This window comes from Salmo salar, chromosome 28 (genome assembly GCF_965601325.2).
Source record: "Salmo salar chromosome 28, fSalSal1, whole genome shotgun sequence".
NCBI classification, from domain to species: Eukaryota; Metazoa; Chordata; class Actinopteri; order Salmoniformes; family Salmonidae; genus Salmo; species Salmo salar.
Window position 1 is genome coordinate 29,036,697 of NC_138318.1, and position 25,804 is coordinate 29,062,500.

The following is a 25,804-nucleotide window of genomic DNA, read 5'->3' on the forward strand; positions in this document are numbered from 1 at the left end:
CTCACACTCTCTCCTATAGACCAGATATAATCACACCCTCACACTCTCTCCTATAGACCAGATATAATCACACCCTCACACTCTCTCCTATAGACCAGTTATAATCACACCCTCACACTCTCTCCTATAGACCAGATATAATCACACTCTCTCCTATAGACCAGATATAATCACACTCTCTCCTATAGACCAGTTATAATCACACCATCACACTCTCTCCTATAGACCAGATATAATCACACCCTCACACTCTCTCCTATAGACCAGTTATAATCACACCATCACACTCTCTCCTATAGACCAGATATAATCACACCCTCACACTCTCTCCTATAGACCAGATATAATCACACTCTCTCCTATAGACCAGATATAATCACACCATCACACTCTCTCCTATAGACCAGATATAATCACACCCTCACACTCTCTCCTATAGACCAGATATAATCACACTCTCTCCTATAGACCAGATATAATCACACCCTCACACTCTCTCCTATAGACCAGTTATAATCACACCGTCACACTCTCTCCTATAGACCAGATATAATCACACCCTCACACTCTCTCCTATAGACCAGTTATAATCACACCCTCACACTCTCTCCTATAGACCAGATATAATCACACCCTCACACTCTCTCCTATAGACCAGTTATAATCACACCCTCACACTCTCTCCTATAGACCAGATATAATCACACTCTCTCCTATAGACCAGTTATAATCACACTCTCTCCTATAGACCAGTTATAATCACACTCTCACACTCTCTCCTATAGACCAGATATAATCACACCCTCACACTCTCTCCTATAGACCAGATATAATCACACCATCACACTCTCTCCTATAGACCAGATATAATCACACTCTCACACTCTCTCCTATAGACCAGATATAATCACACTCTCTCCTATAGACCAGTTATAATCACACCGTCACACTCTCTCCTATAGACCAGATATAATCACACCCTCACACTATCTCCTATAGACCAGATATAATCACACCATCACACTCTCTCCTATAGACCAGATATAATCACACCCTCACACTCTCTCCTATAGACCAGATATAATCACACCCTCACACTCTCTCCTATAGAACAGTTATAATCACACCCTCACACCCTCTCCTATAGACCAGATATAATCACACTCTCTCCTATAGACCAGATATAATCACACCCTCACACTCTCTCCTATAGACCAGATATAATCACACCCTCACACTCTCTCCTATAGACCAGATATAATCACACTCTCTCCTATAGACCAGATATAATCACACTCTCTCCTATAGACCAGTTATAATCACACCCTCACACTCTCTCCTATAGACCAGATATAATCATACCCTCACACTCTCTCCTATAGACCAGATATAATCATACCCTCACACTCTCTCCTATAGACCAGATATAATCACACCCTCACACTCTCTCCTATAGACCAGATATAATCACACTCTCTCCTATAGACCAGATATAATCACACTCTCTCCTATAGACCAGATATAATCACACCCTCACACTCTCTCCTATAGACGAGATATAATCACACTCTCTCCTATAGACCAGATATAATCACACCCTCACACTCTCTCCTATAGACCAGATATAATCACACTCTCTCCTATAGACCAGATATAATCACACCCTCACACTCTCTCCTATAGACCAGATATAATCACACCCTCACACTCTCTCCTATACACCAGTTATAATCACACCCTCACACTCTCTCCTATAGACCAGATATAATCACACCCTCACACTCTCTCCTATAGACCAGATATAATCATACCCTCACACTCTCTCCTATAGACCAGATATAATCATACCCTCACACTCTCTCCTATAGACCAGATATAATCACACCCTCACACTCTCTCCAATAGACCAGTTATAATCACACTCTCTCCTATAGACCAGATATAATCACACTCTCTCCTATAGACCAGATATAATCACACCCTCACACTCTCTCCTATAGACCAGATATAATCACACCCTCACACTCTCTCCTATAGACCAGATATAATCACACTCTCTCCTATAGACCAGTTATAATCACACTCTCTCCTATAGACCAGTTATAATCACACTCTCTCCTATAGACCAGATATAATCACACTCTCTCCTATAGACCAGTTATAATCACACCCTCACACTCTCTCCTATAGACCAGATATAATCACACTCTCTCCTATAGACCAGATATAATCACACCCTCACACTCTCTCCTATAGACCAGATATAATCACACCCTCACACCCTCTCCTATAGACCAGATATAATCACACCCTCTCCTATAGACCAGATATAATCACACCCTCACATTCTCTCCTATAGACCCGATATAATCACACCCTCACACTCTCTCCTATAGACCAGATATAATCACACTCTCACACTCTCTCCTATAGACCAGATATAATCACACTCTCTCCTATAGACCAGATATAATCACACCCTCACACTCTCTCCTATAGACCATATATAATCACACTCTCTCCTATAGACCAGATATAATCACACCCTCTCCTATAGACCAGATATAATCACACCCTCACATTCTCTCCTATAGACCCGATATAATCACACCCTCACACTCTCTCCTATAGACCAGATATAATCACACTCTCACACTCTCTCCTATATACCAGATATAATCACACCCTCACACTCTCTCCTATAGACCAGATATAATCACACTCTCACACTCTCTCCTATAGACCAGGCATAATCACACCCTCACACCCTCTCCTATAGACCAGATATAATCACACTCTCTCCTATAGACCAGATATAATCACACTCTCTCCTATAGACCAGATATAATCACACTCTCTCCTATAGACCAGTTATAATCACACTCTCACACTCTCTCCTATAGACCAGATATAATCACACTCTCTCCTATAGACCAGTTATAATCACACCCTCACACTCTCTCCTATAGACCAGATATAATCACACTCTCTCCTATAGACCAGATATAATCACACTCTCTCCTATAGACCAGTTATAATCACACTCTCTCCTATAGACCAGTTATAATCACACCCTCACACTCTCTCCTATAGACCAGATATAATCACACCCTCACACTCTCTCCTATATACCAGATATAATCACACCCTCACACTCTCTCTTATAGACCAGATATAATCACACCCTCACACTCTCTCCTATAGACCAGTTATAATCACACCCTCACACTCTCTCCTATAGACCAGTTATAATCACACTCTCTCCTATAGACCAGATATAATCACACCCTCACACTCTCTCCTATAGACCAGATATAATCACACCCTCACACTCTCTCCTATAGACCAGATATAATCACACTCTCTCCTATAGACCAGATATAATCACACCCTCACACTCTCTCCTATAGACCAGATATAATCACACTCTCTCCTATAGACCAGATATAATCACACTCTCTCCTATAGACCAGATATAATCACACCCTCACACTCTCTCCTATAGACCAGATATAATCACACCCTCACACTCTCTCCTATAGACCAGATATAATCACACCCTCACACTCTCTCCTATAGACCAGATATAATCACACTCTCTCCTATAGACCAGATATAATCACACTCTCTCCTATAGACCAGATATAATCACACCCTCACACTCTCTCCTATAGACCAGATATAATCACACCCTCACACTCTCTCCTATAGACCAGATATAATCACACTCTCTCCTATAGACCAGATATAATCACACCATCACACTCTCTCCTATAGACCAGTTATAATCACACCCTCACACTCTCTCCTATAGACCAGATATAATCACACTCTCTCCTATAGACCAGATATAATCACACCCTCACACTCTCTCCTATAGACCAGTTATAATCACACCCTCACACTCTCTCCTATAGACCAGATATAATCACACCCTCACACTCTCTCCTATAGACCAGATATAATCACACCATCACACTCTCTCCTATAGTCCAGATATAATCACACCCTCACACTCTCTCCTATAGACCAGTTATAATCACACCCTCACACTCTCTCCTATAGACTAGATATAATCACACTCTCTCCTATAGACCAGTTATAATCACACCCTCACACTCTCTCCTATAGACCCGATATAATCACACCCTCACACTCTCTCCTATAGACCAGATATAATCACACTCTCTCCTATAGACCAGATATAATCACACTCTCACACTCTCTCCTATAGACCAGTTATAATCACACTCTCTCCTATAGACCAGATATAATCACACCCTCACACTCTCTCCTATAGACCAGATATAATCACACTCTCACACTCTCTCCTATAGACCAGATATAATCACACCCTCACACTCTCTCCTATAGACCAGTTATAATCACACTCTCTCCTATAGACCAGATATAATCACACTCTCTCCTATAGACCAGATATAATCACACCCTCACACTCTCTCCTATAGACCAGTTATAATCACACTCTCTCCTATAGACCAGTTATAATCACACTCTCTCCTATGGACCAGATATAATCACACCCTCACACTCTCTCCTATAGACCAGATATAATCACACTCTCTCCTATAGACCAGATATAATCACACTCTCTCCTATAGACCAGATATAATCACACCCTCACACTCTCTCCTATAGACCAGATATAATCACACCCTCACACTCTCTCCTATACACCAGTTATAATCACACCCTCACACTCTCTCCTATAGACCAGATATAATCACACCCTCACACTCTCTCCTATAGACCAGATATAATCATACCCTCACACTCTCTCCTATAGACCAGATATAATCATACCCTCACACTCTCTCCTATAGACCAGATATAATCACACCCTCACACTCTCTCCAATAGACCAGTTATAATCACACTCTCTCCTATAGACCAGATATAATCACACTCTCTCCTATAGACCAGATATAATCACACCCTCACACTCTCTCCTATAGACCAGATATAATCACACCCTCACACTCTCTCCTATAGACCAGATATAATCACACTCTCTCCTATAGACCAGTTATAATCACACTCTCTCCTATAGACCAGTTATAATCACACTCTCTCCTATAGACCAGATATAATCACACTCTCTCCTATAGACCAGTTATAATCACACACTCACACTCTCTCCTATAGACCAGATATAATCACACTCTCTCCTATAGACCAGATATAATCACACCCTCACACTCTCTCCTATAGACCAGATATAATCACACCCTCACACCCTCTCCTATAGACCAGATATAATCACACCCTCTCCTATAGACCAGATATAATCACACCCTCACATTCTCTCCTATAGACCCGATATAATCACACCCTCACACTCTCTCCTATAGACCAGATATAATCACACTCTCACACTCTCTCCTATAGACCAGATATAATCACACTCTCTCCTATAGACCAGATATAATCACACCCTCACACTCTCTCCTATAGACCATATATAATCACACTCTCTCCTATAGACCAGATATAATCACACCCTCTCCTATAGACCAGATATAATCACACCCTCACATTCTCTCCTATAGACCCGATATAATCACACCCTCACACTCTCTCCTATAGACCAGATATAATCACACTCTCACACTCTCTCCTATATACCAGATATAATCACACCCTCACACTCTCTCCTATAGACCAGATATAATCACACTCTCACACTCTCTCCTATAGACCAGGCATAATCACACCCTCACACCCTCTCCTATAGACCAGATATAATCACACTCTCTCCTATAGACCAGATATAATCACACTCTCTCCTATAGACCAGATATAATCACACTCTCTCCTATAGACCAGTTATAATCACACTCTCACACTCTCTCCTATAGACCAGATATAATCACACTCTCTCCTATAGACCAGTTATAATCACACCCTCACACTCTCTCCTATAGACCAGATATAATCACACTCTCTCCTATAGACCAGATATAATCACACTCTCTCCTATAGACCAGTTATAATCACACTCTCACACTCTCTCCTATAGACCAGATATAATCACACTCTCTCCTATAGACCAGTTATAATCACACCCTCACACTCTCTCCTATAGACCAGATATAATCACACCCTCACACTCTCTCCTATATACCAGATATAATCACACCCTCACACTCTCTCTTATAGACCAGATATAATCACACCCTCACACTCTCTCCTATAGACCAGTTATAATCACACCCTCACACTCTCTCCTATAGACCAGTTATAATCACACTCTCTCCTATAGACCAGATATAATCACACCCTCACACTCTCTCCTATAGACCAGATATAATCACACCCTCACACTCTCTCCTATAGACCAGATATAATCACACTCTCTCCTATAGACCAGATATAATCACACCCTCACACTCTCTCCTATAGACCAGATATAATCACACTCTCTCCTATAGACCAGATATAATCACACTCTCTCCTATAGACCAGATATAATCACACCCTCACACTCTCTCCTATAGACCAGATATAATCACACCCTCACACTCTCTCCTATAGACCAGATATAATCACACCCTCACACTCTCTCCTATAGACCAGATATAATCACACTCTCTCCTATAGACCAGATATAATCACACTCTCTCCTATAGACCAGATATAATCACACCCTCACACTCTCTCCTATAGACCAGATATAATCACACCCTCACACTCTCTCCTATAGACCAGATATAATCACACTCTCTCCTATAGACCAGATATAATCACACCATCACACTCTCTCCTATAGACCAGTTATAATCACACCCTCACACTCTCTCCTATAGACCAGATATAATCACACTCTCTCCTATAGACCAGATATAATCACACCCTCACACTCTCTCCTATAGACCAGTTATAATCACACCCTCACACTCTCTCCTATAGACCAGATATAATCACACCCTCACACTCTCTCCTATAGACCAGTTATAATCACACCCTCACACTCTCTCCTATAGACCCGATATAATCACACCCTCACACTCTCTCCTATAGACCAGATATAATCACACTCTCTCCTATAGACCAGTTATAATCACACTCTCTCCTATAGACCAGATATAATCACACCATCACACTCTCTCCTATAGACCAGATATAATCACACCCTCACACTCTCTCCTATAGACCAGATATAATCACACCCTCACACTCTCTCCTATAGACCAGATATAATCACACTCTCTCCTATAGACCAGATATAATCACACCCTCACACTCTCTCCTATAGACCAGTTATAATCACACTCTCTCCTATAGACCAGATATAATCACACACTCACACCCTCTCCTATAGACCAGATATAATCACACCCTCACACTCTCTCCTATAGACCAGATATAATCACACCCTCACACTCTCTCCTATAGACCAGATATAATCACACCCTCACACTCTCTCCTATAGACCAGATATAATCATACCCTCACACTCTCTCCTATAGACCAGTTATAATCACACTCTCTCATATAGACCAGATATAATCACACTCTCTCCTATAGACCAGTTATAATCACACACTCACACTCTCTCCTATAGACCAGATATAATCACACCCTCTCCTATAGACCAGTTATAATCACACACTCACACTCTCTCCTATAGACCAGATATAATCACACTCTCTCCTATAGACCAGTTGTAATCACACTCTCTCCTATAGACCAGATATAATCACACTCTCTCCTATAGACCAGATATAATCACACCCTCACACTCTCTCCTATAGACCAGATATAATCACACCATCACACTCTCTCCTATAGACCAGTTATAATCACACCCTCACACTCTCTCCTATAGACCAGTTATAATCACACTCTCTCCTATAGACCAGTTATAATCACACTCTCTCCTATAGACCAGTTATAATCACACCCTCACACTCTCTCCTATAGACCAGTTATAATCACACTCTCTCCTATAGACCAGTTATAATCACACCCTCACACTCTCTCCTATAGACCAGATATAATCACACCCTCACACTCTCTCCTATAGACCAGATATAATCACACCCTCACACTCTCTCCTATAGACCAGATATAATCACACCCTCACACTCTCTCCTATAGACCAGATATAATCACACTCTCTCCTATAGACCAGATATAATCACACCCTCACATTCTCTCCTCTAGACCAGTTATAATCACACCCTCACACTCTCTCCTATAGACCAGATATAATCACACCCTCACACTCTCTCCTATAGACCAGATATAATCACACTCTCTCCTATAGACCAGATATAATCACACTCTCTCCTATAGACCAGATATAATCACACCCTCACACTCTCTCCTATAGACCAGATATAATCACACTCTCTCCTATAGACCAGTTATAATCACACCCTCACACTCTCTCCTATAGACCAGATATAATCACACCCTCACACTCTCTCCTATAGACCAGATATAATCACACCCTCACACTCTCTCCTATAGACCAGATATAATCACACCCTCACACTCTCTCCTATAGACCAGATATAATCACACCCTCACACTCTCTCCTATAGACCAGATATAATCACACCCTCACACTCTCTCCTATAGACCAGTTATAATCACACCCTCACACTCTCTCCTATAGACCAGATATAATCACACCGTCACACTCTCTCCTATAGACCAGATATAATCACACCCTCACACTCTCTCCTATAGACCAGATATAATCACACCGTCACACTCTCTCCTATAGACCAGATATAATCACACCCTCACACTCTCTCCTATAGACCAGATATAATCACACTCTCTCCTATAGACCAGATATAATCACACTCTCTCCTATAGACCAGATATAATCACACCCTCACACTCTCTCCTATAGACCAGATATAATCACACTCTCTCCTATAGACCAGATATAATCACACCCTCACACTCTCTCCTATAGACCAGTTATAATCACACCCTCACACTCTCTCCTATAGACCAGTTATAATCACACCCTCTCCTATAGACCAGATATAATCACACCCTCACACTCTCTCCTATAGACCAGATATAATCACACCCTCACACTCTCTCCTATAGACCAGTTATAATCACACTCTCTCCTATAGACCAGATATAATCACACTCTCTCCTATAGACCAGATATAATCACACTCTCTCCTATAGACCAGATATAATCACACTCTCTCCTATAGACCAGATATAATCACACTCTCTCCTATAGACCAGTTATAATCACACCCTCACACTCTCTCCTATAGACCAGTTATAATCACACTCTCTCCTATAGACCAGATATAATCACACCCTCACACTCTCTCCTATAGACCAGTTATAATCACACTCTCTCCTATAGACCAGATATAATCACACTCTCTCCTATAGACCAGATATAATCACACCCTCACACTCTCTCCTATAGACCAGATATAATCACACCCTCACACTCTCTCCTATAGACCAGATATAATCACACCCTCACACTCTCTCCTATAGACCAGATATAATCACACCCTCACACTCTCTCCTATAGACCAGATATAATCACACCCTCACACTCTCTCCTATAGACCAGATATAATCACACCCTCACACTCTCTCCTATAGACCAGATATAATCACACCCTCACACTCTCTCCTATAGACCAGTTATAATCACACTCTCTCCTATAGACCAGATATAATCACACTCTCTCCTATAGACCAGATATAATCACACCCTCACACCCTCTCCTATAGACCAGATATAATCACACCCTCACACTCTCTCCTATAGACCAGATATAATCACACTCTCTCCTATAGACCAGTTATAATCACACTCTCTCCTATAGACCAGATATAATCACACTCTCTCCTATAGACCAGATATAATCACACCCTCACACTCTCTCCTATAGACCAGATATAATCACACCCTCACACTCTCTCCTATAGACCAGATATAATCACACTCTCTCCTATAGACCAGATATAATCACACTCTCTCCTATAGACCAGATATAATCACACCCTCACACCCTCTCCTATAGACCAGATATAATCACACTCTCTCCTATAGACCAGATATAATCACACCCTCACACTCTCTCCTATAGACCAGATATAATCACACCCTCACACTCTCTCCTATAGACCAGTTATAATCACACCCTCACACTCTCTCCTATAGACCAGATATAATCACACCCTCACACTCTCTCCTATAGACCAGTTATAATCACACTCTCTCCTATAGACCAGTTATAATCACACTCTCTCCTATAGACCAGTTATAATCACACCCTCACACTCTCTCCTATAGACCAGATATAATCACACCATCACACTCTCTCCTATAGACCAGATATAATCACACCCTCACACTCTCTCCTATAGACCAGTTATAATCACACTCTCTCCTATAGACCAGTTATAATCACACCCTCACACTCTCTCCTATAGACCAGTTATAATCACACTCTCTCCTATAGACCAGATAGAATCACACTCTCTCCTATAGACCAGATATAATCACACTCTCTCCTATAGACCAGATATAATCACACCCTCACACTCTCTCCTCAGAGGGCTGATATAATCACTGATACGGAGTACAGTCAATGTGGGTAAGTGGACAGTGAGCTAGTCATCTTTCCTCATAGACTTTAGGGGAAGGAGCCAGACTGTGCTGACACTTTATCTACTGTGATAGCACCATCAATCAGAGTGTGTGTGTGTGTGTGTGTGTGTGTGTGTGTGTGTGTGTGTGTGTGTGTGTGTGTGTGTGTGTGTGTGTGTGTGTGTGTGTGTGTGTGTGTGTGTGTGTGTGTGTGTGTGTGTGTGTGTGATGATTTCCAGTGATAGCAGTATAAATCACAGCTCCATCTGTGAACAGCTAACCCACTCCATCACTGTGATATACTGATCTACTGTCCCTAGAGCCACCTAACTGCCTGGGGCTAGGCTTATTAACATACGCAGAGGTGATAGACAGAGAGGCCCAATACCACGTCTGTGTATGTCTGTGTGTGTGTCAGTGTACATATGTGTATTACACTGATCTGTTACTATCGGGACATGAAGACAAAAACAGGATTTTATTAACATGTTCTTCCTTTGTCTTGGTGTTATATGAGATCGTAATGGTATGACAATATGTTGAGTTAGTATTGAGAGTGAAAAGATATTCATTCATTCATTCATTTATTCATTGATTAATTCATTAGTTTAATTTATCCAATCATCCATCCATTCATTTCTTCATCCATTCCTTAATATATTCATCCATCCATCCATTCATTTATTCATCCATCCATTCATTCATCCATCCATTCATTTATTCATCCATCCATTTATTTATTCATCCATCCATCCATTCATTTATTCATCCGTCCATCCATTCATTTATTCACCGATCCATCCATTTATTCATCCATCCATCCATTTATTTATTCATCCATCCATCCATTCATTTATTCATCCATCCATTCATTTATTCATCCATCCATCCATTCATTTATTCATCCATCCATCCATCCATTCATTTATTCATCCATCCATCCATTCATTTATTCATCCATCCATTCATTAGTTTTTTCATCCATTCAAACATGAATTCATCATTTCTTCATTCATTTACTAATCTGAGACTGAAGATTCCCTCACAGGTTCTTGATGTCTGTAGCTCCTCTGAAAGCCTTTCTGGGGATGGACTGGATGTTGTTCTCACTCAGATCTCTGTGAAGACAACAACATGAGGACGTTAGATCAAAGACACTGTTACACAACCTTTAGAAGCTAACACACATGTTACCCAGCCAGGATAGATAGAGGTTATGTAGGAGGAAAACCACCTAGCCAGGATAGATAGAGTGCTATGTAGGAGGAAAACCACCTAGCCAGGATAGATAGAGGTTATGTAGGAGGAAAACCACCTAGCCAGGATAGATAGAGGTTATGTAGGAGGAAAACCACCTAGCCAGGATAGATAGAGGTTATGTAGAAGGAAAACCACCTAGCCAGGATAGATAGAGGTTATGTAGGAGGAAAACCACCTAGCCAGGATAGATAGAGGGCTATGTAGGAGGAAAACCACCTAGCCAGGATAGATAGAGGGCTATGTAGGAGGAAAACCACCTAGCCAGGATAGATAGAGGTTATGTAGGACGAACACCACCTAGCCAGGATAGATAGAGGTTATGTAGGAGGAAAACCACCTAGCCAGGATAGATAGAGGTTATGTAGGAGGAAAACCACCTAGCCAGGATAGATAGAGGTTATGTAGAAGGAAAACCACCTAGCCAGGATAGATAGAGGTTATGTAGGAGGAAAACCACCTAGCCAGGATAGATAGAGGTTATGTAGAAGGAAAACCACCTAGCCAGGATAGATAGAGGGCTATGTAGGAGGAACACCACCTAGCCAGGATAGATAGAGGTTATGTAGAAGGAAAACCACCTAGCCAGGATAGATAGAGGGCTATGTAGGAGGAAAACCACCTAGCCAGTGTCATGACATTGGCCTCTTTGGGTACAGGAAGGACAGTTGACCCCCTCCCCTTTGTACCATTCCCCAACCTACCTTCCCCCCAACCCAGGCCCTGTGTGAAAGGGTTGTAAAAACCCTAAGAGGAGAATCTCCTACCACATGTTTCATAGAGAGACAAAGGAAATTCTTCCAACTCATAGAATTGGAGAACCGAGCGACATGTGTGTTCTGGAGAAGGTTTGGAAGATTGGTGAAGAATCCAGCTACGAACTGGTCCGCTTGGTACAATTTTGTGATACTCAGAAGAGACAATATAGCCATATTACCATAAAACTGTTTATATAATAGCCTCAGCTTGAGACTTGCATCATAATGGTTGTATAGAATGTATTAATAAGGATAAAGCTTTTGTAATACATTGAGATGCTATGTACTGATGTAATGTGATAGAATTGTATTTCTGTAACCAAGTCTAACTCAGTCATAGGCACGCCCCCAGGGACACATACAGGACCAGGCGTCATTTGACAAGCCTGTTCAAGGGTCACTATAAAACCCACCCTGATTTACATTTCTTTAGACCAGGCCTCCACTCCATGGCCAATAGGTTTTACCATCCAATTCCTCTACTGAAAGTGAACTACACCACGTGGTTAACTTTTAGACTATCGAGACCGACAGAATAAGAACAAGTCTTTGATATTAATTATTAGTCTGCAGCTAAGTAAATTATATCATCGAACGCGAAGACCAACGAAACATCCATTCTATGACGACATTAATGAATGTCCCTCTGAAAGATCCATTCTAACCGAGAGAGAGAGAGAGAGAACACGGACAAAACTCCCCAACAGAACAGAACTCTCCAACATGAATCAGAACGACACACTGAGCGTAAATATATATTGATTGCAATTGTTCCCGAATGAGTGAGCCTTCAATTGTCAATTGTTAGTATTAATGAACTCTGTAGGTGTGCATTCTCAGCTGACCGTTTATGACCCATTGTCTAACAGACCAGCCATGCCTGTTAGCCATTAGGGCACATTACTATACCAATCCTTTGTGACGATAATTACTGTTTGTATGTTTTCTGTTAATTACTTAGTGTAGTAAATAAATGATTTTAAGACAATTGATGTATGGATGATTTTAGTAAAGACTGGGTTCGTGCAGATACAACAATTTACGACGTTTGGAATGAGACTGAACACGAGGTAAAATACACCATTTAAACCAGAAGATAATCGGCCTATATTATAATAAAGGAAAGTTATATTAGGAAAATTATAACTTTGTAATCTGAATATTTTCCTTGGTGCCCCGATCTCCTAGTTAATTACAATTAAACGATTAATTAGTTTAATCGCGTGATAATAATTACAGGGAGTTAATTGATAAACATGTCTTCAGTTTAATGGTACCCCAAAGACATGACACCAGGATAGATAGAGGGCTATGTAGGAGGATAACCACCAGCCAGGATAGATAAAGGCAGATGTAGGAGGAAAACCACCGAGCCAGGATAGATAGAGGGCTATGTAGGAGGATAACGCTCTGAGATTATTGTAACAAATGTGTGGTGGATGGGCTGAAATGGATAGCAACTATGCACAAATGAAGAAGCTCTTTCAGTCTGAATGAAATGTAGTTTGTTATACTTCATCGTAAAGTAGTTACGAACAAAGAGCTGAGCAAACCACTCAGCTGTGACTAAAAGCTTCCTGGGGACTAAACTCTCTGTAGCAGCATTATATACTTTATCAAGATGAAAAGATGAAAAGGGAAGAAAACCAAAGTCATTCATCTGTATAGCTGTAACAGTACCAAAAAGCCCCAGGTGTGGAGTGTATCAAGATGAAAAGATGAAGAGGGCTACATCAGAGTAGTAACTGTATTGTGTGGTGTTCCCTCGTGCTAAAACATTCCCTAAGGAACTCTGTGAGAACTAGTGAGAGGTGTCCAACTCAGTGCCTAAACACAAACCTTTGAAAAAGGCAAGAGGCAAAAGGAAAAAAGGCAAGAGAGGTCCTGTTAGGAGTGCAAGTTTTTATGTGTGTGTGAGAGAGGAATGTGTGTGTGTGTGTGTGTGAGAGAGGAATGTGTGTGTGTGTGTGTGTGTGTGTGTGTGTGTGTGTGTGTGTGTGTGTGTGTGTGTGTGTGTGTGTGTGTGTGTGTGTGTGTGTGTGTGTGTGTGTGTGTGTGTGTGTGTGTGTGTGTGTGTGTGTATATAGAGCGAGTGATGGAGAGAGTGGAGGGATGGTCAGGGTAAAGAGAGGAGGAAGGAAGAAAGAGAGAGATACACAAGTAGTCATAGTTTTAATTAGCATGTCATTGTTTGGTGGTTGGATTATGTTCTAACCTCCTTCAGAGAGAAGCTGTAACTCTTACCATGCCACACAGGGAGCTCCTGTCTTACTCCCACAGCCCAACAGACCTAAACAGAACACTCACGGTCCCCTTTAGAGAGGCTTACAGAAGACACACACCCTATCTCTCTCTCTCTCTCTCTCTCTCTCTCTCTCTCTCTCTCTCTCTCTTTTTCCCTCCATCTCTCTCTCTTCCTCTCTCTCGCGCTCTCTCTTTCCCTCCACCTCTCTCTCTTTCTCTCCCTCTCTCTTGCTCTCTCTCTCTCTCTTTCCCTCCATCTCTCTCTCCCTCTCTCTCGCTCACTCTCTCTCTCTCTCTCTCTCTCTCTCTCTCTCTCTCTCTCTCCCTCTCTCTCTTTCTGACTTTCCCTCCCTCTCTCTCCCTCCATCTCTCGCCCTCTCTCTTTCCCTCTCTCTCCCCCTTCCCTCTCTCTCTCTCTTGATTTCCCTTCTCTCCCTCCCTCTTTCCGTCTCTCTCTGGTTCATCTCACAGTTTCCCACTAGTTCTCCTTTGGTATGTTGATTAATCGTTTCACAGACATGGTTTCAACATCATAAAAAAGGAATGAAAAACTCCCTGGTGCCACTGAGAACAGTAAGAGTTGTGTAATATATCTAATGAATGGTTGTTTGTTTCTTTATGCTCTGCAGCAATTAAAACAGCCGTCTGCAGGCCGCTGCAAATATACCATAATTAACCATGGTATTTGCACGGCCACCATTTTTTGCTTCTGTTTTGAATATTTATGAAACTCTCTCTCTCACACGCACACACACACACATACACAGTACAACACCATTCTCCAGTAGCAACTATAAAAAAGGGCTCCACTGTGAAGTTTGAGTTGTATTAGTAAATGACTGTAACCCGCCTGGTCTTGTCTCATAGGCTCAAGTTATTAAGAGATGAGTGTGTAAGCAGTTTTACTTGGCTCCTGTTCCCACACACACACACACACACCCACACACACACACACACACACACACACACACCACACACACACACACACACACACACACACACACACACACACACACACACACACACACACACACACACACACACACACACACACACATGCTTAAGCTGATTTCCATTCAGAAAAACGCAGGTATTCTGTCCAATGACATGTTTAAACAGAGTTTATCGTCTGAATCATCCACTAATAACCACAACATACCTGAAGCAGGTTCTGTTACCAGGACGTCAGCTCAACAAGCTATTCAATTCTATCTGGAAATATCAGGCATTCTGAAAAAACACTGCGTGCTCTCTGAACATGTATTCATTCAATCAATATATCATTTGCTGAACAAAGACAAAATGAGTTAATACTGTATACTGTTTCACCTTCTAATGGTATTGGGTGAAAACGGCACTTGGTCTTCAAAATATTAGTCTCTTCTCCAACATGAAAACGTCTCATCTCTCATCTCATCTCTCATCTCTCATCTCTCTCTCTCTCATCTCTCATCTCATCTCTCATCTCTTCTCATCTCTCGTCTCATCCCTCGTCTCATCTCTCATCTCTTCTCTCATCTCATCTCTCATCTCTCATCTCTTCTCTCGTCTCATCCCTCATCTCTTCTCTCATCTCATCTCTCATCTCTTCTCTCGTCTCTTCTCTCGTCTCATCCCTCATCTCATCTCTCATCTCTTCTCTCATCTCTCATCTCATATCTCTCATCTCGTCTCTTCTCTCATCTCTTCTCTCGTCTCTTCTCTCGTCTCATCTCTCTTCATCTCATCTCATCTCATCTCATCTCTCTCTCATCTCTCATCTCATCTCTCATCTCATCTCTCGTCTCTCATCTCTCATCTCATCTCTCGTCATCTCATCTCTCGTCTCTTCATCTCGTCATCTCATCTCTCATCTCTCCTCATCTCTCATCTCTTCTCTCATCTCTTCTCTCGTCTCTTCTCTCATCTCATCTCTCTTCTCTTCTCTCATCTCTTCTCTCATCTCATCTCTCATCTCCCATCTCATCTCTTCTCTCATCTCTTCTCATCTCTCGTCTCACTGCAGGAGAAACCCACACACACGTATGCACTCCTGTACGCATATGTACACACAAGCTTGTGCACCCACACAAACACACACCGCAGTGTACCCCTGTGCTGGAAACCTTGTCTCATCTCTGTGTCTGGAGGGAGATGTCATGAGCAGCTCCAGCAGTGTGTGGAGATCAGTAGCGTGATATAACACGGTCTGTTAGCAGCAGAGAGGTGGAGGCAAGGTGAGGAGAAGACTGATTAGTAGCCTTATCACACATCAGGGAGATAGACACAGAGATGAAGGGGTACACCTACACACCAGGCATGCACTGGAGGAAACTTGTCAGGCAAAGACAACACTTAGTTTGATATGAATCCATGGAGAACAAAAGCGTTTCTGTGGTTATGTATTGAAGTTGTGTTGATGAGATATATATTTTGGCTGCCTGACTGCTTCTGTTTAACTTAAGGATCCGCCCCTTTAAAAAAAAAGTTTTTGTCTAAAATGACATACCCAAATCTAACTGCATGTAGCTCAGGTCCTGAAGCAAGGTTATGCATATTCTCGGTACCATTTGAAGGGAAACACTTTGAAGTTTATGTAAATGTGAAAGGAATGTAGGAGAATATAACACATTAGATCTGGTAAAAGATAATACAAAGAAAAAAAAAAAACGTTCTTTTGTATTTTTTTGGACCATCATCTTTGAAATGCAAGAGAAAGGCCATAATGTATTATTATGGTTTTCTTTCACTGTAATAGCTACTGTAAATTGGACAGTGCAGTTAGATTAACAAGAATTTAAGCTTTTTGCCAATATCAGATATGTCTATGTCCTGGGATATTTTCCTGTTACTTACAACCTCATGCTAATCGCGTTAGCCTATGTTAGCTCAACCGTCCCGTGGAAGGGACACCGATCCCGAAGATTTATTAATTAATAACCTCGGAAGTCAGTTAACAAATTCTTATTTACAATGACGGCCTACCCTGCCAAATGGGACTACCAATCACGGCCGGTTGTGATACAGCCCAGGATCAAACCAGGGTCTTTAGTGACGCCTCTAGCACTGAGATGCAGTGCCTTAGACCACTGCGCCACTAGGGAGCGCGTGTGTGTAGTTGGAGGGAAAATCAACATGACAAACCTCCCATAATCCTGTTAGCACGCTTTAATACAATTGGCCAGCACTTACATAGCCCCCCGGTGCTGCTGTCTGATTGGATTAGGCTCCAGGGTCGCAGAGGGTCGGTGGGATGTGTTTGTGTGTGCATATCCAACGTTAATTGTAAAGCCTGAGAGTTAATGAGAGCCCTACACCATGCATTCGCTCTCCTTCTGCCAAAACCACTCTCTCTCACACTCCCTCCTGCTCATGCTTTGCCCCTCTGTCTGTCCTTTTTCTCTTCCCTCTCCATCTTTGTCTCTTCTCTCCCTCACTTCGCTCTCTCCCTCTTTCAAACCTCCCACTCAGTTAGCCTCTCACCCTCTTCTTAACGTTCCTCCTTCTCTTCTCCCTCTCTCTCTGTCTTCTCCTTCTCTTCTCCCTCTCTTCTCCCTTTCTCCCTGTCTTCTTCCTCTCTTCTCCCTCTCTCCTGGTCCTCTCCCTATCTTCTCCCTCTCTCCCTGTCTTCTCCCTCTCTTCTCCCTGTCCTCTCCATCACTTCTCCCTCTCTCCTTGTCCTCTCCCTATCTTCTCCCTCTCTCCCTGTCTTCTCCCTCTCTTCTCCCTGTCCTCTCCATCTCTTCTCCCTCTCTTCTCCCTCACTCCCTGACTTCTCCCTGTCCTCTCCCTATCTTCTCCCTCCCTCCCTGTCTTCTGCCTCTCTTCTCCATGTCCTCTCCCTCTCTTCTCCCTCACTCCCTGTCTTCTCCCTCTCCTCTCCCTGTCTTCTCCTGCTCTCCCTGTCTTCTCCCTCTCCTCTCCCTCTCCTCTCCCTCTTTCCCTGTCTTCTCCCTCTACTCCCTGTCCTCTCCCTGTCCTCTTCTCCCTGTCCTCTCCCTCTCTTCTCCCTCTCTTCTCCCTCACTCCTCTCTTCTCCCTCTCCTCTCCCTCTCTCCCTGTCTTGTCCCTCTCCCTGTCTTCTCCCTCTCTCCCTGTCTTCTCCATATACTCTCCCTCTCTCCTCTCCCACTCTCACTGTCTTCCCCCACTCTCCCTGTCTTCTACCTCTCTTCTCCCTATCTCCCTGTCAGCTGTAACAGTCTAAGTCCTGTGTTCTTTAAGGATTTATCGACTGGGTCAACTTGTCTCAGGGAGCCAGAGATGCAGTATATTCAATTCGGCAAATACACATTTCTGAATTTACACATTCTCAAAACGGCAAACAAGACATTTCTGTGTGTCACCAATGCAGTGTTTTACATATTTTGTGGTCGGCCATAGCTGCCATTTTCTTTCTGAGTTGAGTTCTGATTGACTGTGCAGGGATTTAAACATGCTAAAGGAGTTATGCTGATGTGTTTAACAGTAGGAATGTTGATATGTTGATGTGAAAGCAGTCACCACAGAAAGCAGAGAATTGGCCAATGAGTCCCCATCATCCATTTATTCTGACAATAAATCTCACAGTGCATAAATGCCAACTAGACCACTATAGTCCATTACTGGCACACAGACTGACACTAACAACAAACACAATGTCTGAAAACAATGATAACTGCCTGTGAAACGGCATGAGAAAGAAAACATTTCTTCTCTCTAAATGCACTGAAGACAGAGAGTCTCTACTTGCCTCTGTAAAAACATTCCTTTCTCTCCTCCACTTGTTCTCTCCCGTTGGGTTATTACACAGAGTGTGTGTGTGTGTGTGTGTGTGTGTGTGTGTGTGTGTGTGTGTGTGTGTGTGTGTGTGTGTGTGTGTGTGTGTGTGTGTGTGTGTGTGTGTGTGTGTGTGTCTGTGTGTGTGTGTGTGTGTGTGTGTGTGTCTGGCTCCTGGATGTATTGCTGGCTCAGGCTCTCGTGAGGTTATCAGATCTCCGACTGTGGAACCTGGCAGCAGACAGCACCCACAGGCCAGAGAAATAACACACATATGCAGACACACCAAAGGTTTCTGTTCAACCTTAATGGTCCCATGGAATTTGTCAGAGCCACCCCTTTCCCAGACATCACTTTGAAGGTAGAGAAACCTATTAGTAATGTTATAATCTGGGTGAATTATAATGAGGTCTGAGTCAGTGACACAGAACATCACAGACCTGTATCCTTACCGCTCAGCACATCAGCCCCAGGTTAACAGAACATCACAGACCTGTATCCTTACCGCTCAGCACATCAGCCCCAGGTTAACAGAACATCACAGACCTGTATCCTTACTGCTCAGCACATCAGCCCCAGGTTAACAGAACATCACAGACCTGTATCCTTACTGCTCAGCACATCAGCCCCAGGTTAACAGAACATCACAGACCTGTATCCTTACTGCTCAGCACATCAGCCCCAGGTTAACAGAACATCACAGACCTGTATCCTTACCGCTCAGCACATCAGCCCCAGGTTAACAGAACATCACAGACCTGTATCCTTACCGCTCAGCACATCAGCCCCAGGTTAACAGAACATCACAGACCTGTATCCTTACCGCTCAGCACATCAGCCCCAGGTTAACAGAACATCACAGACCTGTATCCTTACCGCTCAGCACATCAGCCCCAGGTTAACAGAACATCACAGACCTATATCCTTACTGCTCAGCACATCAGCCCCAGGTTAACAGAACATCACAGACCTGTATCCTTACCGCTCAGCACATCAGCCCCAGGTTAACACAACATCACAGACCTGTATCCTTACTGCTCAGCACATCAGCCCCAGGTTAACAGAACATCACAGACCTGTATCCTTACCGCTCGGCACATCAGCCCCAGGTTAACAGAACATCACAGACCTGTATCCTTACCGCTCGCCACATCAGCACCAGGTTAACAGAACATCACAGACCTGTATCCTTACCGCTCGGCACATCAGCCCCAGGTTAACAGAACATCACAGACCTGTATCCTTACCGCTCGGCACATCAGCCCCAGGTTAACAGAACATCACAGACCTGTATCCTTACCGCTCAGCACATCAGCCCCAGGTTAACAGAACATCACAGACCTGTATCCTTACCGCTCAGCACATCAGCCCCAGGTTAACAGAACATCACAGACCTGTATCCTTACCGCTCAGCACATCAGCCCCAGGTTAACAGAACATCACAGACCTGTATCCTTACCGCTCAGCACATCAGCCCCAGGTTAACAGAACATCACAGACCTGTATCCTTACCGCTCAGCACATCAGCCCCAGGTTAAAGGCTCTCTGATGTTGGAATGAAAAGCTGTAATGGCATCATACTAGTCAGAAAACACATAGAACCTTTGTTTCTTAATTTACCTGCCTTGTGTGGGTATGTGTGTGTGTGTGTGTGTGTGTGTGTGTGTGTGTGTGTGTGTGTGTGTGTGTGTGTGTGTGTGTGTGTGTGTGTGTGTGTGTGTGTGTGTGTGTGTGTGTGTGTGTGTGTGTGGTCTCATGTGGCTTAGTTGGGTTGATTTTGATTCCCATGGGGGACCAGTACGCAAAAAGTACAAACATTTATGCACTCACTACTGTAAGTGGATAAGAACGAATGCTAAATGACTTAAATGTAAAATGTGTGTCTGTCTGAGAAACAGGACGATGTTCAAGAGTCCTTCTAAATTGACCTAAGTGGTCAGACATAGCTTGAGACTACATTTACCCCATGTCTTCTTTAGTGATGTCACTCACAGTTCATCCCTATAGAGTACCACAGTTTGAGTCATAATACCCATAAAACCTAGCGGTCAAACAGGGAAATGTTTCCAATCTTTTTTCCGCCATTCATTTTAGAAACACTTCAAATAAGGGCTGTGTTTCGTGTAGGATTACCTGGTGTGATGTTTTGATAACCGTGTATAAATCTCGCTAGGACAAGGTGACTTTTATCAATATTTTCACCTGTATTTACCCCCCTAAAATGTAATTCTTATTATCTGCTAATGTGGCTATCATAAAGAACTACAAATGCCATGACGATCTGGACGAGTCTACTGAATCGAGGCAAAGGTTAGAATCTATGGATTAACTATCTATTGTTAGCTAAATGTAGTAAATAATACATTTGCAAAATGCATTTAAATGGACAATTCTGTGAACTGTTTTGTGAAAGTTTTAAATTGACACAATACTTGATAGCAAAGGTGTCAGCTAGAGATTACGTGCAGGAGCTTGCAGGGATTTGTAGTTTTGCATGATGTCTACTTTGATGCTTATTAGCATTTTCCAATCTGAGAGTAAATAGAGACTAATATATTGATAAAAGTCACCTTGTGCGAGAGAGATTTACACGGTATAGAAAACATCACGCCAGGGTAAGCCCACACAAAACACAGCCCTTATTTGAAGTGTTTCTAAAATCCCTTATGTGATGGTGGAAAATGTTTGGAACCATTTCCCTGTTTAACCGTTAGACTTTACGGGTATTGTGAAACCTCCACTTTGGGGCTTTATAGCGCCCTAACGATGATGTAACACGTGTTTCAGGTGTGTCGTTACACATACAGTACACAGTGACACACATATTGACCAACTTTCTCACCAAACACACACACACACATACACACACATACACACTACTCAGTCAGAGCTTAATGACTACTTCCTAACGTCAGGGACAGATTGAAATTTACTGGGGGGGGGGGGCTGGTCCAACTCAAGGTGTCATAAAAAATGCACCCCCCTCCCCAACATAACAAATATTTTGACATGACCCCTAGGAAAATACGAGCAGAAGTGCGACTGTAAACCAGTGGAAAAACACTCTACTCTCACCTGCGCCCAATAAAAGATCACACAACCCTCCACAATGCAATTTTTTGGGGGGGATAACCCTCCCCTATTTTGGACCACCCCTCCCCCCAGTAAATTTTGATCTGTCCCTAATACACTTTGACCGGCTTAAAACACCCCATTCATTACAATAATAATCACTACCAACCTTCTTCACCATAATTAAAGTAATGTGTTTGTATCAGGCGTTGCTTTAGGCGCCTGTGTCTGGAGATTATACCATATTATATTAGTACCAGGGGTAGATTAGCAGAGATTATAATTGTAATAGCACCATGCAGTGTAATGTCTGGTCTCTGTCTGATTTTCTTCATTTACCTCAGATCATTGTCTTACTTCAGTCTGTTGCCCCAAATCAAGTCCTATAGTCCCATTGACATGGCTGACATTTCATAACGTCTCCTGGCCAACCAAGGGGTCTGTTCAGGGTCCTACATTCAACCAGCTCAAACAGTCTCATGTCAGAAGTAGATGTTCAGCCATGTTTCTAAAACATCAAATTTAGAAACTGTTCAAAATGTCAAATGTCAAAGTGGTTAGGGTTAAATTCAGGCATTAACTCCAAATTCTTAAGGTGAAGGTTAAGGTTTGGGAAAGGCTTAAAACAAAAATATACAAAACAACTTTGTATCACATCAACTTTCCCTGTTCACAATGCCCTAGCAACAACAACAAAATGAAGGTAATAGCGCTCACTGTTTCCCTTAGTGTTCAGATTACAGGTCATCTCCCGGCGTCCTCAGACATGGATGGACGTTAAATACTGACTTATATCACGGGTGACCTGGCTGCCTAAATTTGCCAGATGTGCTGATGTTTTAATTCTCTGGTTAAGTGGTGGGACTGAGGGACGACAGAGAGAAATAACAACGTAAACGGCAGACTCTGCTGTTTTCTGGGTGCTCTGTTTCTCTCATGTCTTCACTCTCTGCACAGTGACCACAGTGCAGAAATAAATAAGGACTTGACTGGCTTATTATCCAAAGCCATTTCCTTCATTCTTTTCTGCCCGCTACCTCCATTCTCCTCCACCACCACCACCCCCTCTATCTACAACATACTGTACATTAGTACCACTAGAGAGGTTTAGACCTCACCTTCCCTCCCTCCCTCTTCTCTTTCTTCCCCACCCCTTTACACCCCTCTCTTTCTCTTCTTACCCGTCTTTGTCTGCATCTCTCTCTTTCCATCGCACCCTCCCCCCAAGCTGTCAGACATAGTGCATCATGGGAGATGTAAAGCCAGCAATTTGTCCTGTCTGTGCTCTAATAGTGGTCCATTAGCAATGGCACATTTCTGATGCTTTTAAAAGCCTTTCACACCATCTGATAACACACCTCTCTCCTGAGAGCAAGAGCTCAGCTCCTCTGCCCCACACTTACACATTTTACATTGACATCTTAGTCGTTTAGCGGACACTCTTATCCAGAGCGACTTAAGTCACACAGCACCCTTTCACTTTTCTAGTCCATCTATATTGACACCTAGTGAAACCTTAACCAGACCACAGACATGAATTAGCCAGGAATGGCCTTAACACAGTGCAATTAGTGAGGGAATCATTACATTTATAGCTTTAGCCATGGAAGGTGAAACTAGGAGGGGATTTCTACAACAAGTGTGTGTGTGTGTGTGTGTGTGTGTTTTTTTTGTTGGTCTAATGAATTACTTATTAAGATAATTAATAGGGGTACACAGTCATAAAAACACAAATCTACAGGCATTCAACTTACAGACAGACAGACAGACAGACAGACAGACAGACAGACAGACAGACAGACAGACAGACAGACAGACAGACAGACAGACAGACAGACAGACAGACAGACAGACAGACAGACAGACAGACAGACAGACAGACAGACAGACAGACAGACAGACAGACAGACAGACAGACAGACAGACAGACAGACAGACAGACAGACAGACAGACAGACAGACAGACAGACAGACAGACACCGATCACTTATCACAGGCATTTTGCCCATGTCGTTCATTACAATAAGTAGCCTATACCAGAGAGAGCATGGCCTACAGCAGAGCCTGGACCTGCTAGAGCAGTACTGTCAGACCTGGGCCCTGGCAGTAAACCCCAAAAATACTAAAATAATGATTTTCCAGAGAAGATCCAGATCTCGGGGAATTAGACCAAAGTTCTCAATTGGTACAAAATATATAGAGTACTGTACACACTACAATTACTTAGGTTTAAAAATAAGCTCAACTGGACACCTTAATGAGGCAGTGAATGAACTGAGAGAGAAAGCACGCAGGGCATTCTACGCCATTAAAAAGCAAATTCAAATCGAAATACCTATTAAAATTTGGCTAAAACTAATTGAATGTGTCATTGAACCAATTGCACTTTATGACAGCGAGGTGTGGGGTCCAATGGGACAAACACCCCATTGAAACCCTGCATGCAGAGTTCTGTAAGATTCTTCTACATGTCCAGAGGAAAACTACAAACAATGCATGTAGGGCAGAATTAGGCCAATATCCACTAATAATAAAAACTCAAAAAAGAGCAATTGTGTTTTGGAAATCTAAGTGACACCCTCTCATATTATTGCCAAGCCCTGCAATGCCAAGAGCTGAGCAAAGAAAAGAGTCCCCTCATCCAGCTGGTCCTGGGGCTGAGTTCACAAACCTGTTCTACTAATACACTGAAGCCTCAGGACCCTCATCCAGCTGGTCCCGGAGCTGAGTTCACAAACCTGTTCTACTAACACACTGAAGCCTCAGGACCCTCATCCAGCTGGTCCTGGGGCTGAGTTCACAAACCTGTTCTACTAATACACTGAAGCCTCAGGACCCTCATCCAGCTGGTCCTGGGGCTGAGTTCACAAACCTGTTCTACTAACACACTGAAGCCTCAGGACCCTCACCCAGCTGGTCCCGGAGCTGAGTTCACAAACCTGTTCTACTAACACACTGAAGCCTCAGGACCCTCATCCAGCTGGTCCTGGGGCTGAGTTCACAAACCTGTTCTACTAACACACTGAAGTCTCAGGACCCTCATCCAGCTGGTCCTGGGACTGAGTTCACAAACCTGTTCTACTAACACACTGAAGTCTCAGGACCCTCATCCAGCTGGTCC

The 25,804-nt window shown here is 42.8% G+C and overlaps 1 protein-coding gene across 4 annotated transcripts in view; it reads right to left on the reverse strand.

Moving 5' to 3' along the window:
- Positions 1–25,804, reverse strand: part of LOC106589770 (slit homolog 1 protein) — a 220,925-nt gene that overhangs the window by 93,542 nt on the left and 101,579 nt on the right. For all 4 annotated transcript variants that reach the window (XM_082970551.1, XM_082970549.1, XM_082970552.1 and 1 more), the window contains exon 5: positions 11,662–11,733. In XM_082970551.1, coding sequence (XP_082826677.1) covers positions 11,662–11,733 — 72 coding nt within the window. The remainder of the gene's footprint in view (positions 1–11,661; positions 11,734–25,804) is intronic.